The sequence below is a fragment of the Haliaeetus albicilla genome, chromosome 4 (assembly GCF_947461875.1).
Source record: "Haliaeetus albicilla chromosome 4, bHalAlb1.1, whole genome shotgun sequence".
NCBI lineage: Eukaryota > Metazoa > Chordata > Aves > Accipitriformes > Accipitridae > Haliaeetus > Haliaeetus albicilla.
The window spans coordinates 33,308,860-33,324,680 of record NC_091486.1 but is presented as its reverse complement, the minus strand read 5'-3'; the positions used below and the strand labels follow the sequence as shown (position 1 = coordinate 33,324,680).

Here is a 15,821-nt window from a genome sequence, read left to right as displayed (position 1 = left end):
TCGATCTCTCTGCAGAGATGGGAGAGAGAACAAGTGAGATCAGTATTAACACTGAATGCCATTTACAGGTCTTCAAAAGACCTGTCTGACCAGACAGACACTTGCCACTTGTTCTAGGCTGAGAGTGATGTGTGGGAGGAATAGAATGTGTCAGGGAATCCTCAGAGCTCCAACATAGGAACATTCAGGACCTCTCTGGAAAAACAAATCATGGCCATTGATTAATCTATAGTGATTATCCTCTTTTACTGAGAGCACCAAGGGCTTCTAATGGTACACTCAGCTGAATTCTCTAGAAAAATTACAGAAACTTGAAACTGTAAACAGCCTTTTAATTATTGGCCTTTTCCTCCTACTTTGTTTATTTTGCTTTGGGTCAAAGTAGGTACAAAAATGTAGTCACCAAAAAAATGCAACAGAAGCATACTTTAATCTTAACCCCTGAAGGAAGTGTTTGCTGAGAGATACCACAGAACATTAAATCTGATAACACATTACTTCATGGTTCAGAAATCAGCAGTATATTATTTTGTCAGCACATGACAAGTCCTCATTGCAAATCAAATGCATATGCCAAGAAATTCCTGGGCAATTATAGTGATTACTTCCGCCTTGGGAACAAAAGATGTTAATGGAAGAGCTAAAAACCATCAGTGATGTGATAATCATATTTGATTTTCAAAGAGGTTATATTCTAAAGCAGATATAAAGAGTGGCTTCATGTTTATTCATCTTTCCCAAAAGAGAAAGTACAACCAATTGTGACTGATCTGAACAATGGATCCTTAACTGCAACCTCGTACAGTGCAGCACAGCCAGTTTAGCTGATGAAAAAACACAGAGCCTCCATAGAAATGATGGGCTATTTACAGTTTCTCATCAAAAAAGTCATTTGTACACCAACACAAACATGCACACTTGCAGACTGACAGGGAAATTCAATGGTGTCTTTATATTTTTGTATGAAATAGAATAGAGATTACAATTTTAAGGAGAACAGGAGTAAAACCATCACTGTTCATCCTTAACTATGTGCTACTTCTTTGAGGAATAGATGAGAATATCACGATGCACCTTAAAATTACTTTGTTGGAGTGAAGGCCTGCCCAGCATGCTTTGGTGCGTGTACTAGTAATGAAGAAATTGTAACTCTGAAAGCTAAAACTATTTTTACTTATAAAAGACTGCCAGGTTTGCAGTTGGAAATAAGATGCATACATGCAGATTTCAGTTTTCCTTTGTTTTCAGCAAAGGGAAACAGTTATACCTAAACCATATATGTATTGAAAATATCAATACATGTGAATATTTTATTTTGCTACTTTGCAGAATGCCATATGACCATTAAGGTCTTTGGATAGTTTTTCTCAAATAGGTCCTATGTCCAGCTGCAGGAAAAGCTACCACTCAGGACATGTTTATGAATGGTTTTAATCTGGTTTCTTGAAAAGGCAAAGCTTTTTATGATTGTGGACTGGAAAATGCCCATAAAAATCACAGTACTTTTTCTGATAAAATTTTCTTGTTGTCTGCAGCTACCTAGAGTTGCTTACATCCCAAATGTTCTCTATTTATCTATACTTTTGTTCTCAAATTTGTAGAAATCCCCTTAAGCCACTTCCAATTTACTGCAGTGATTTTATTTTACTTACCTAATATCCCCTTGAGAAAACTAAGAACAGTGACATCTATAAACTTCAAATTGCTGTACTTAGCCTTCAGAGGTCAAATGGAACTTGTCGTACTTGAAACAATTTAGTTCTGATCCGCAACTTAGTTAATATGTGAAATAGCAATTTCATTCCATTCTGACATGTATTTCCAGACAGCTGCAATATGCTATCTTTTGAACTCATGTTAAGGGACAACAATCTGGCTTTACATAAAATTGTCACTCATTGCCCCACAGCCCCATTAACACTAGCATTTTAATATACAGTTATTACAGCTCGTATTTTTAATTCTCTAGACATCAGGATCCTGGCATAAGCAGTCACTTAGTTGTTCCACATCAGTGAAAACCAAGTTTGCATGTTTTACAAGTCAGAACAAAATCACAACCTCTGAAGCTGTAATACACCAATCTTTTCTACCAGCAAAATATCTTGTGAGCCCAAGGCAAAGGTTCAAGTTTGACAGTCAAATGCAGTCACGCTTGTTGACTTTGCTCAAAAATAGGACTAAATCTTTGTTGTTGCTGGAGCAACAGAACTTGGATCTTCAGAAAGGTGGAAAGTCATTACATGCAGCATAATGTAAACTAAATTATGGGACTAGCTCTACTGCAGGGTCCTACAGATACCATCATAATGAAAGTACTGCAGTGACAAGCTCACTGACCACTCAGAATGTGCTTCAGCTCATGTAACTTTATCCATCTAAAAGCTGGGAACCACAAAGGGGAATAGGTTATAGTTTCCGAATAGTAGTTTCTTGGCTTTAGGCTGCCGTGGATTTCAATTTGGAAAGCAAACAAAAAATTATAGTCAAACAAATTTTCTATTGTTTTTGTTCTCTGACTTCTGGGAAGGCAGCAGGAATGCACTACTGACTTTACTGATCTGGAACTGGTCCTTACCAAGTATAAGATATGGTTTCATACAGCCCCTGCAGAAGCTGCGCCTGAGCAACTTACCTGGAGAGTTCTGAGGAGAAGACACTGGCGAGCCTCTTGGGGACTGGCAATAACTAGGATGAAGTAAGGCATGTGGCGGCACATATGACATTATCTCCTCCTCAAACAAGCTGGTAAAAAGGACCAAAGAAGAAATAACATGCTTATTTGAATGAATGGCTTTTTTCATTTTCTAGGAATAAATCCTAGTTATTAACCCCACTTCCTTTGGTAGTCACTTGCCTATTTCTACTATACACACTTAGAGTGCTACAAAATATTCTATTGCCATTCCCTCAATCAGATCTTGAAAGTACTGGAAAGACTAATTACTACTTTTATGGGACATCATTATACATAACGTGGTATGTTTTCAAGGTTAAAATATAGTTAATCAGCCTTTAATTTTTTTTTTTTTTTTTTAACTTGTGTTCTCATTACAAAGGGGTCAATAACCTTAGTCACACTTTCCTGGAAAAAGATCTGCAAAACTGCACAAAGACCAGGAACAGAGACAAACAGAGACAAACATTCTAAGCCTCCAGGATTAAGAATCACATCTGAACTTGTTGAGTGTATTAAATAGTAAGCTTGTTGGCATAAGTTACTTCTTTATTTTATCTTTAATGCTAACACTGTTGCTGAAACGGGTATCACATCTAGTCTGTTCAGGTTGAGTTATTTCATGCCTCATCTATTATTGCTACACAACTTTTAAGAGAAAAACAATAAACATTTTGCAGCCTAATCACTGCATCTGTGTACGTACAGTCTGTACGTGTATTAAAATTTCAGTCTTTTCCCAAATTTGACACAAGCAAATCCAAAAAGCGACAGAGTATCTAATACCAGAATGGATCTGATATCAAGGCCTATGTTGGATGTTAAACACAACACAGATAAGAATAAACTGTTGAGATAAGTAAAAATTCTTTTAAAAAAACGCAATACAGAAAGAATCACACGCCAATCTTTTACTAGAGAGTTCAGCCGATGAAAGCAATGTTCAAATAAAAGATGTTTCTTACTATGTTTGTTCACTGAACAAATACCTAGAAAAATTTTTTGCATGAGATTTTTTTTTGGAATGGGTATTTTCTGGAAGTTCTTTTTACACTCACGACCATGTGCTGTTTTCCTCCAAGTTACATTTTGATGCTGAAAATATGATAAAATATAAACCACTATTTCAATCTTGGATTAAATTAAGAGTTGAAATGATATCAGTCCACTCTTGAGGTTTAACATCCAACATTAAGAAACTAATGGATGCATAGATAACATTTTATCAATAATATGTCCTCAGGGCAATAGTACTATTAGATTATTAATAAAATGGGAAGAAAATCCTCAAGCAACATTTTTCAGTCAGATATTTTTGGGGGCAAAAAAGTAGATTAAGAGAAATAAAATCTGAAGAATATGATAAAATTATTCTAGGCAGGCAGTGGCTACTACTTTTCTCTTAAAAATTAGTTATACTGATTATTGTTTTTCTACAAAATAAAGATTGCAATCAAAATTTTAAATTTGCTTTATATACATTTATATTCTTTATATATATATATGTGGATATATAAATAAAAGAATTATTTGCAGTCTTAACTGTTAACAGAACACTAGAGGGAACAAAACCCAGTCAAAAAGCAATGATAAAATCATTCATGCAATCTTTATTTAAAACCAAATAGCCGAAGCCAGATTTTTCTATGCAAAATCTGTCATCTCCATGCGTTATATACCAAAACAAAAATCTTAAAAGGTTTTTTAAGAAGCAAAATTCACGTTTCAAAAAACCTTTAGCATGGCTTTAAAATGAGATTTTTTTTATAGCTGTAATTAATTCAGAGATTTAGGGACCAGAGAGGATTATCATTATGCAACCTGACCTCAAAATACTACTACTAATGCCAATCCTATTTCACTAGATTAAATTTTAAATGTACTCATGAATTTCTTGATGCACTTTTACAATGGATGAGAATATAGCATCAAGATACAAGGGTTTATTTCTAGCAAAAAATCTGCCTGATTTTTTGAGTTAATTGCTTATATAAAAAAATATTAAAGAAGCAGCTTCCCATTTCTTGAACTCTGTAATAGTATTTCCTTTATTAAAGGGGACAATGCTTGACAGCGTAGTGAAGAGGCAGCGAGACATTAAGTAATAAAAAAACATCTCAAGTATAAATGTTCACAAACAGGGACTTTCCAAACCACAGAACTAAACAGATGCATTCTTAAAGAAGCAGAAGGCACATTCTTGCAAAGAGGTCTAAACTGTACCACCTATCTAAACGTCAGAGCTGGATGCAACAGGACAATAAAAGATAGTCTGGGCAAACCCATGTAAATCACAAGCACAGCGCTCTTGCACTTGCCTTTCCTCAGACAGAATATCACATTCCCTCACTCCTATGAGAAAACATGACCTCCAACTACCACCTAGAAACTGAACATGATGAAAATAAAAAATCCGACCCTTTACTTGCAGCTCTCCCAGCTGCAAGTCCAAGTACTGGAAGGGGAAATGATTAGGTCACTAAATCAGCACACACTACCCTTTGAAAGGCTCCTCAGCAGCTGCCATAGCATATTCCATATGTGCATTGAAAGCAGCAGTGCCTACCTGAGTAACATGACAAGGTCTGCATCACTGGATAAACGCACCAACCCAGGTGTTCCCTCTGTCCGAATGAACTGGATCTTCTCCCTGTGTATGCAAAAAAAGACTTCCAAAATATTTTTTGCAAATAAGGCACCAATGTACGCCACAGCAACAAGAAAAAGTACAGGGTATATCATAAAAACCTCTGGGTTATGTTTCTGTATTTCAGAAACCATTTTTTTCCCTGCCACACCATGTCCATGGGAGCAGCAAAATATTACAACCAAGAAACTAATTTGTTCTGAGGAATGATTCTCCTGTTGCCCTCATCTCTTCAATGCTCAGGCTGCTTCAGGTAGTACAGCCATCTAACCAGTAAAAAAAAAAATAATTAAAAAATCAGTCCTTCAAGTTCATGCCAGCTGTGTCCCTGAATTCAAAGTAGGAGGCTGAGCCCTGTGGGAGGACATTAGTATTCTGAAAGTGAACTGTTTAAGAGGTACTGTCTTTTTTTGAACCTTTGTACAAATGCAAGCCACACATCACAATGCACACTTGCCGGGTTTTCGTACCATACTGCATTTAAGAGATCTTCCAGAAAAACCCTTGTACTATTTCTCCCCCTCTGTCTCACTCAAGCACACACCCTTCCTCCCAGACCCAGTTTGGTCACTATTGTGGAATCTATGCATCCTAAACTCTGAGCATGGTAGCACACAGATTTTTAGGATCTATATTAAATATAAATCCTTGGCTGATTCCTGTTCTTTTCCTCTGTAGAGTTTTTTCCTGCATCCTAAAATAGAAGTACATCCCTTTTATTTTCTCTCTGTCAGTACAAGGTATATGATGGTACCGTAAAGATAAATTCTAATTTGGCTTTACTCTTCAGGAGGAAGAGAAAACAAAAACCAAACCCATGTAGTAAAAACTGTCCCAATTCCAAAGGAGAAACCCCTCAAACAAACAGAAAAGTAAAGAACTCCCCATAAGAACAGCAGCATTGGCTCAGCTCAGAGGTCCATCTACCCCACTGTCCTATTACCAACAGTGACAAGGAGGTCAGAAACGATCCATGCAATCGGCACTGTAACAAGGCTGCTGGCAGCTACACACAGTTTAAGCTGCAGTATGAATTTCTGGAACACATCATTTCATGCACAGCAGTTTCAACAAAATGATCAAACCAAATTTTGGATCAAACCACATTTCTTGCCATCCGTCTCTAAAATCATGGTGCATAAAGACCTCAAACAGTGGACCCAACGCACGTTCCCTGGTAATTTGCACTACATTTACAGCATATTCACGGGAGAAAAAGGGGCGCAACCAGGCTGCGACCAGAGCCCCCCAGTCCCTGCTTGCCAGGGTGGCAGCGGTGGCTGTAGCAGGAGTGTGTAATTCACTGTTTCTCTATGAAGAGAGGTACTGAAAGTCACGCACTTGCTTCGTCAACGCTGTGGCTGCAGCCAGTCAAGACTCAGAGCTCAGCTTGGAAGCCCCATAGCTCTACTAGCAGGGCGCCAAGCCAAAGCTAACGTGCGCTGCGCACTGGAGAGGATGGCCCTAGAGTGCCCAGGGCAGGGACATCTGGACACTTCGAGCGCCTACTCCAATTTACATCAGTGCCCAAATGGCAAGGTTTGAGGAAATAAATGGTGGATTACAAAATATATCTTAGCATTTAGTTGGCAGCAACACCAGGAACCAGAAAGGTGTTTTCTGGGTTAACTAACGTATGCAGCCCTCCAAATGAATGCAATCCATGACTTCTCAGGAGTTGTGATTTCAATGATAGCTTTTTAAATATATGCTTTTTACCTTCTGTTAAGATATAAATTATGTTTAATATCTAATAAATGCCTTTGCCTGAAGCCTTTTACATTATTTAACAGCCTCTCAGTTTTATCTGTGGTGGCTTGGAATGAAATTTGATCCTGGCTACATGCTTAATAATAGTATGATAAGTACAATGTTCTCACTCCACCACAAAACCTCTGAACAACAATTTTCTACCTGCAGTATACTTTCATTGTATATTTTAATGGACCCTCAACTTCTTATCACATCTCTTCATTTTTTTTAGGAATGAGAAATCACTTTAGACAGAAAATGTAAGAAATCTTTTCAAATTCTCTGTCCTCTTCCACTGGACAAATACTGATCTTCCTCCTCACCTATGTAATAAGAATAGTAATAATATTTGGTATCATCATTCTACTTCAATTGCACTGAGGTTCTCAGAGAAATAGATTACAGACAGTTGTACTAATCACTACACTAAAAAAAAAAAATTACACAAAGAATTCACAGTGTGGAATTTCACTTAGGTCTTAATTCATCAAGTGTTACAGCAATGTCATTGGAGTTGCTTAGTCTCACAATGTGTCAAACAGACATGGATTCTAGTAACTTGCTAAATCAGGGTCTTAAAAGACTAAACAGGAAGAATGAAACTGGGATCTTTATAAAAATATAAGAAATGTTACTGAAGCATCAGCTCTAGAAGAATAAAGGAGAGGTATAACAGAAGATACTTTACCTTAATCAAATATACTAACTTCAAAAACTGAGACTAGAATGGAACCATTCAGCTTAACAGAAAGGCTTCTCTGACCAATCCTAGTTAATGTAAAATAAAACTATGTTCATTAAAATCCTCAGTCATTCTGCTAAAGCAGGTTAGACATATATCTTCAGTCTATTCATGAAATAAGCATACAAAAGGATATATAGTCTCAAGTAAATGAGGAGTTACAGAAACCAGTATCTTTTATCCTTTGATCTTCCATTTTCAATCTGAAAACCATCTTTTCTTGAAAAGAGCTCAGCTTGTGGCAAATTATGATTCTGTAATTGGGAAGCAAGGTTCTACAAGAAGCGGAATCTGATAATACCAACAAGTCTTTTAAACAGTCTGAACTCTATCAAAAAAACACAAAACGCATGAAGAAATTAACACTCTGATTGCTATCAGAGTAAAGAAAGCCAAGCACCCTGGGGAAAGGAAAAAGGAATAACAAAACTACTAATAATCAGAAATTGTTTGTATACTATTTCCCAACAGATTAGTTTGCTCACATTTCAAACCAAGCCTGGTGAGACAAACTTGCCTGTAGCAATACGGATGCAATACAGGAACTGTTTTGACAGGCTGAGAACTGTAGATTTTTATTTTCCTCCTTTTCTCTGTATTTTCTAGAGAATGTGTATTCTGCTAGTACATCATTTCAGGTTTGTCAGCCGGGATTTATTTAGAGGGTAGAACAAATCATTAACACAGAAGCCTCATCACAAAACTTGTTAGAACACAATGCTTTGGGAAACTGTGAAATAGGGCAGCTTGTTGAATTTCTGGAACTTGCACAACATGGAGGAAAAGGGATCAATAAGTAACACTATGAGAATGGAAAAAAATGAAGAACAGTGCTGGCTGCTATGCTAGCCAGTGTGGATAGGTATCTGGAACACAGAGCACTGCATTGGCAGCTCTTTGCACAGGACAGACTGCAACCATCAAACCAGCATTTTTTAAATTTAGTGTCCAAGGAAGAATACAGTCATTTGAGTCCTAGTCACTAATATCCGAGCTGTTAGTTATTCCATCATTTATGCCCAAGTACATGAATTAAAGCATCTTTGTGCGGTATACACTTAAAGAGGGATCTTGTTACTCTCTGAATTTCACTTTTTATCCTTCCTAGTCTAAGCATACGAGGGAGTTATAACAACCATATAACAGTCTAAGATCATCCTTCATCAGATCTCACTGGACTATGCAAAAACCTGTAGACACCCATTTTGTAAATTCTGGAGAAACACTAAAAATTCTGATTGATATATGATTACCTCCAAGGTAATTAGGTCAGGACAGCCTTTTGGTAAATGTGCATTGAGAAGATAAAGACATAATCAAATGCCATTCTGCCTCACGCTCCCAGCTGTACACATACTCAAATGAATGGGCACATTTGCCGTGCCATGCAGCTGTCTTGGCACATTCTGAAGACATCAGCAAATCTCTTATGCCAGTTGTTCCAAATATTTCCTTGTAGGTACCTTTATTTGGTAATAACACATTACCTCTGTCCTCCTAAACCTTATTTCAGGGAGTTACATAGAAATACAATAAAGAACTATTTCCCACAGCTTTATGAATATGTTTGAATAGGCCAAAAGTCTACAATCTGTTACGTTCCACTACTAATTTTAATGAAAGAAACTAATTCTAATTAGCATTTTGTATTGAAATGGGAATAGCAAAGTTCACTAATTTTATTACCTGAGTGAATGATTCCTGGTTAGATCTGGTTGACGCTCCTGTAGAATTTCAAAGATATTGGGCTGCCGCAAAAATGCGACAATCTTGTCGTTGTAAGCTGAAAACATCAACAAAAATATGCTGAAACAAGCAGATACTAAAAGACAGGACTGCATTCCTTCTGAGTTTTGAACAATAATGACAGCAGACTTTATGTTCACAGTTTTAAGTTTAGCAATATTGTGTTAATACTTCTTCATGTAAGGCTACCGATTCTACTATCATTTAGGGAACACACTTCTTGATTATGAACCAAATCTCATTGCGACACGTCCTTCCCACTGTTAACAGCTCAAATTCTGTTAGCAATTTCCATTATATTTTATCACTCACACTCTTAGCTAAGGTCAAACTAGAATATTCATTGCTAGAATAAAATTGCAGGGACCTTGGTTTTCACTGCACTGAAATCCATTCTCAAACATTAAACATGCACTGGAAACAGCCATACCAAATCCTCACTAATTGCTGAGCCTGCAGCGTATGCACACCATGTCCACGGCAAGGGGAAGGATTTAAATTAGCAGAGATTTTCAAGTAAACATGCCACAGTACAAAGAGCCAGTTACAGTCAATCGGATTAATTTATCTTGATTTAGCACAATGTGACAGCTGTTAGATTCAATAAGCTAAATTCTGTTCTTGGTGGCACAGAAGTCAGTAACTTTGTGTGTATGTAACTGAGAACAGAAATTAAGCTAATGACTAATTCCAAGCTGATTAACACTTTGTGGAATGCTGCCAAAACAGATCCTCAGAAGTTGTACAAAAATCACTTGGAATACATGGAGTCCAATTAGGACACAACTTGGTTCACTGCCTTCAACTCTTCCTGTCACCACATAGAGTAAGTGAGCTAGGATGGTAGAAGTTTCACATCGGTTATTAGGTTCTGCACAGACAGACTTCTCAGTACTACTCCTGCAGGCTGCAACTGAACAACTGGGAAATGTTGATGGACAGAACAAATGATAACTTCCACCCACCCCAACCAAATGAAAAACCCAGCAGTGCACACTAACATGACACACTCAGTCACAGAGAACTTCTCTGAAAAGAGGGTGTATGCTGACATACCCACTGGAACCACATCCTGGTACTGAGCTCTGCTGACTGTATTAAATGTGCTAGACGGTCTTGGCAAAACTGGTGGTCCTGAATGACGGGAATCCTCTCCAACCTGAAAACGTGCAAGTCACACAATGACTGTCTCTATGCCAGCATATACATTCGGGTACATAAGCATGAGAATAATCATATGACTTAAAACTAAGCATGTAAGTAAATGCTTTGCTTGATCACTATACTCAGTAACCACTGCAGCAGGAATCAGCTGTGTTGTATGACAGTTATTAGTAAAACATTGTTTAGTATACTGTGCCTATTAATACCAAGAATCAAAACTGATTGAAAGTTTATGGCTATTTTAAAATAATAGTCCCATTCTGAAAAGGGACTAAAAAATTCAAACTGGGATTCCTTCGCAGGGTCTTTTGTACTTCATAGACATCTTTATCCATATCAAAGGTTCTGAAAATCAAATTCTGCTCCTTCATTAGCACCTCTATTACCTCTGTGTCTGAATGGAGTTTCATTAAATTTGAACTGGAAACAATTTTGTGGCTGAAGCAGGAGGATAAAGAAGCAAGTTCACATTCAGGCAAGGCAAATGAGTCCAAAACTGGGAAAAATGTTTCCTAGAATCGTCCAGTAAAACTGTTCTGATTTTTTTGTGTTCACCTTCTGGGATTAAAAAATGTTGCATATGAACATTTTTCAGGGTAGAACCACAATGTAAAATTGTTCCTGGTAGCATCTGTGATGTCAGGGCAACTTCTGCAGTTGTTTGTGTGCTGAGGCTTCAGTCATTTCTACAGTATCAGTATTTTGTATTTTATCTATACAAATCATTTTGTTCAACCTCTTTTTCATCCTGCTGAACCTTTATGTTTACTTCTCAGTTCCTCTGCCTACATGTAATGGTTAGCATTTGAACTACACTTCCAAGCTTCAGAGATTTCCAAAACATCTTAACTGCAAAAGATCAGAGAGCTATAAAGGTTGTTTATAAACCCAGGCTCTGAAATCACGAAGAAGCAAAAGTCCTGAGGTATCTCCCAAGATCTTTGTGCTCTCTGATAATACTCTCTCAGAAAAGTGAAAAATTATTTTCTGTAGGCACTGTGCTGGAAAAGGAATGCCATTATTATCAGCTCCAGTTTCATGCTGCAGTTCCGCTTTAGCTAAAAAGGCATTCCTTACACTGGTAAATGTTTGCTTTAGAGCATCTCCTTGTAAAAACGGGGTCAGTGGCTTCAAAACAGTAAAGATCATGGCAAAACAAATCCAAAGAAAGTATTTTGAGAATTTTTTTCATTAAGTATTCACCTTTTGCAATAATGTACAGTTCCTTGCAATGGTTTAAATGCAATTATTTAAAAATAGGAAAAATAGCTGCAAATATGCAATACTTAAGTCATAAGCGCAGAAGAAAAAAGTGGTGTTCAGATTCATACATATGCATAGAAATGAACATCATTACATCATTAATTCCAGAATAAGAATACTGTATTGAATTGCTATGTTTGAAATTCCTATCTGGAATTATACTTCAATTCAAGTTACAATTGTAACAATATCAAGGAAATACTTCTACTGTTACATGTAGAAACACGGTTTAAGGAATTTCATGTACCTAGAAGGAGTGGGAAACTTTGAGAGGTAATCATCCCTGTTTATACGCAATATGATGACTTCCTGTAGGAAAAACTACACTTATTTTGCAGTATTGACAACTTCAGCAGCATGGTTGACATGAATCTCTCTGTTTTAAGTGCAGAGCTTCTGAATGCTGCTTATAGATAATTTCAGTGTGTATTTCGTAAAGTTAAGGAAAAAAATTATTTCTGCTCTGTTATAAATCAATCACAACAGAAATACTTGCTTCACCCTATCGAAGACCTAAATAGCTATATGAAGACACTTCTAGCTTCCTTGCCTGCTGTAAGACATCGTTGCCTACATCACATCACCAAATTGACGGAAAATGCTATTTAAAACTATTTGTAAAATATACCTTACATTGGGGGTGGAAAGTATCATGGGTGACTAAACCATGTTCAGACAGGATATGAAAAGATACGCAGCCAGTGGTATGGCACTCGCTGCAGTTCAGCGGAAGTCCTGCTAAAGAAGTGGCAGAGAAGATTCATACTTGCTCTGAAACAGACCTCTGGCAGAACTTCATCTGCCGCAAGACTGAGCTATAAAAGGGTTAAATCAGAGCATTTCTCTCACCATTCTAAATTGTATTACCTTTAATTGCTGGCATGGAATAGCCCTCCCCTGAGAAGACAACTTACAGATAACAGTATGGAAGTTAAATAAAGTACAACTGAAGTCTAAGCCATTGTACATACACTTGCTCACAAGTAAAAAAGAAGTTACAACAACATGGAGACTGACGGTGAAAATGGTCCACAGCGACGTATGAACAAAATAGGTGTTTTCCATGTATTTGTTTAGAAAGTAAGAGACGAAATACATATGCAAATGTATATAACAGTCTGATAAGCCTACACGTGGTAAGATTTTTTTTATACTTACTCGGAAAGTTGCACATCTAGATGTATATACAACACATGCACTTTTTTCCCCCCTCTTATTTGCAGAGTATATCAACGTACTTGGCAGACACCATGCTAGACAACAATACACATATTTTGACAGCAAAAGACAGGATATAGATACTGGTAATCTGTAATCAGATGCTCTCCTGTCATTAAATGGGGTTACTGCAAATTAAATGTAAGAGAAACTCATGTCTGATATTTTTCCTCTGAAATCATGCATTTCAAAAGCAACAATGGCTAGCAAATAAAATCATAGATCTTTACAGATGAGTACCGTATGCTTACAGAAGCATCATGCTCCTCACAACATGGAATTCTGAACAGAGGATGAAAGAGGATGATCTTAAAAACCCAGTGGTTCCTGAAGAGAAGGGGCAGATCCTTACCTCACCAGCGCTGTGGCTGCGTTGTCTAGTTAAGTGCTGCCGATGGACTAACGCACTAGTGGGCCGGCTACTCTGCAAGGGAAGCCGGGGGTCAATGAACGTTGTTGTGCGGGAATTGTGGTCAACGAAGAAAGCCTAGAGAAGGAGAAAGAAGAAAGAATCTATAGCCAATACTTTTTTTTTTTTTAGCATGCCTGAGGTTAATGTCTGTTCAGGATCTAGGTTTCGTTTGCTGATGTGAGGCTTGGAAAATCTTCCTCACATTTCTGTAGCTTGCATTTCCCTTCAGCAGAAGAGGGATAACGGTTTTCCATCTCACTGAAGGGATGACTTCTTTAATGCCTTACCTCATTCCTGTCTATAAAGCCCTTTGAAATTCTCATCTGACAAGCATCAGAAGTAGGAAGCTTTGTTATGATTGTCAAGAAGAGAAGACTTAAATCTTTAATAAAAGTAATCCTGGTGTATTCTCCCTTTCATTTCCTTATAAGCATCTGAAAAGATGTCATTAAATGGCAAAACCATTCCCTTTTGTGAACTATTTACCATATAATTATGAACACAATTGGGTGTATCTATGTCAAGTGTATGACTGCATCCTGTGATAAACTATGATTACAGGCCAACAGGCATTTTTGTCATCCTCCTGATACAATTATTCTAAGTTCGCTAACCTTTAAAAACAAACAAACAAAATAACCAACAAACAAAACCAAAAAGAAAGGTCAGTCAGGAGCACAAAGATGATGGCAACAAAAACATTTAAACCAGGCAACCGTTGAGAACTACCACATACTGGCCAGTCAGCCATTTGCTGAAAGCAAGGTCACAGGAGCATGTATCCTGGAAAATGCAAACCTCCTACAAATCTGTCCAATTTGAACCAAAAAGGTTTCTAAGCCGTGAAATTTAAACTTTTTCCAGTGTTAGTGTTGCACTTGGAAACCAGCACTGTTCTATTTCAACACACTTCGCTTTTTTTCAGTACAATGCTGGAAACACGTGGAAGTGGCAAAAAAAGATCCTGGTTTTGAGCAGGAGAGTTACAGGAAAGTGACATCTGGTTTGAGGAATCAAAGAATCTGGACAGCAAAGAGGTGGTCGGGGACTGTGGGAGCCATTTCTATGTTTGGATACCAGTGAGGTACTTTGACCACAGTTTCATAAACAATTCAGTCCTGCAGTGTCAGCGAAAGAAACATTCTCATCTTCCCCCATCCTGACCACTTGTTTCATCCCTTGCGCACCCTTCCTGCCTTGTGCTGGCACAAGTGTTTGTGTAGCCACACAGTGAACCCAGCTGGGGAGCTGGTCCAGGCTAAAATTACTCTCTGTTTGTCCCTTTCCTCTAACCTTGGTCAGCCCACCAGGGACGAGAGGAGAGCAGAGCTGGCTCTTTTGGCAGTGACACCAGCTTATAGTATTCATGAAATCATTGTTTCAGACTGCTTGGTATAGCCAGACCAGGGAAAATGCAATTCTTCTGACTGCTGCAAAGGTAGGTAGACAAACCAGTGTGTCAGGCTATACAGCAACTAACTACCATTATGGATTGTGGTGGGAGAAAACGCTCATACTTCTATTTCCCAAGGAAGGAGAAGCATATGGAGGGACACCAAAGTTGCAAAATCTAAGAAATGCTCCAGAAGAGGGCAGCAAGCCTCCTACAGCACTAACCGCGATTGCCTGTACCTGTAACCTGTGCCTACAAGCAAGGAATCACATTACCTCAACAGTAAGGAAGAACTCTGTTTTGATCATCTGACATAGTTACAGATATGCAAGTGAAACTGACTGTTCCACGATTCAAAAACCATAACGTGTATTCAAAAATGCAGTTTTAATTGCAATGTTTGAGCCTGATGCAGGACTTGTTCACCATGACAAATAATGATGCCAACTGCAGTGCAAGTATACAGATTAGAGAATATGAAACCAGTGGGAAAGCAGAATGAAAGCCACTGTGAAATTTCAGGTTTGGGCCTGGAAAACGACTGGAAGAGGCTGTTGGAACATATCCAGGCTTTCTGAAAATTTTGCTCTTGATTGATAGGTTTATTTCACTTACTAGCAAGTGGTTGGTATAGGTTTTTTTTAACGTCCCTCTATCTACTATTATATCTAGTCTGGTCAATGTGTATTTAGAAGATGGGAAGCACTTTCATCAAAACAAAGGTTGATTTCATTAAGTCAACATTATACTGTAAATTCACTTAGGAAAAAAAGGTACTGATTCAATATAGGAGAAAGTACTACCCAG

At 37.7% G+C, this 15,821-nt stretch overlaps 1 protein-coding gene across 2 annotated transcripts in view; it reads right to left on the bottom strand.

Moving 5' to 3' along the window:
• The window catches only part of HECW2 (HECT, C2 and WW domain containing E3 ubiquitin protein ligase 2), a 178,727-nt gene that overhangs the window by 23,906 nt on the left and 139,000 nt on the right, over positions 1–15,821 (bottom strand). For both annotated transcript variants that reach the window (XM_069781853.1, XM_069781854.1), the window contains 5 exons: positions 13,562–13,696; positions 10,621–10,723; positions 9,505–9,601; positions 5,244–5,327; positions 2,636–2,745 (listed from right to left, as the gene is read on the bottom strand). In XM_069781853.1, the coding sequence (XP_069637954.1) occupies positions 2,636–2,745; positions 5,244–5,327; positions 9,505–9,601; positions 10,621–10,723; positions 13,562–13,696 (529 nt within the window). The remainder of the gene's footprint in view (positions 1–2,635; positions 2,746–5,243; positions 5,328–9,504; positions 9,602–10,620; positions 10,724–13,561; positions 13,697–15,821) is intronic.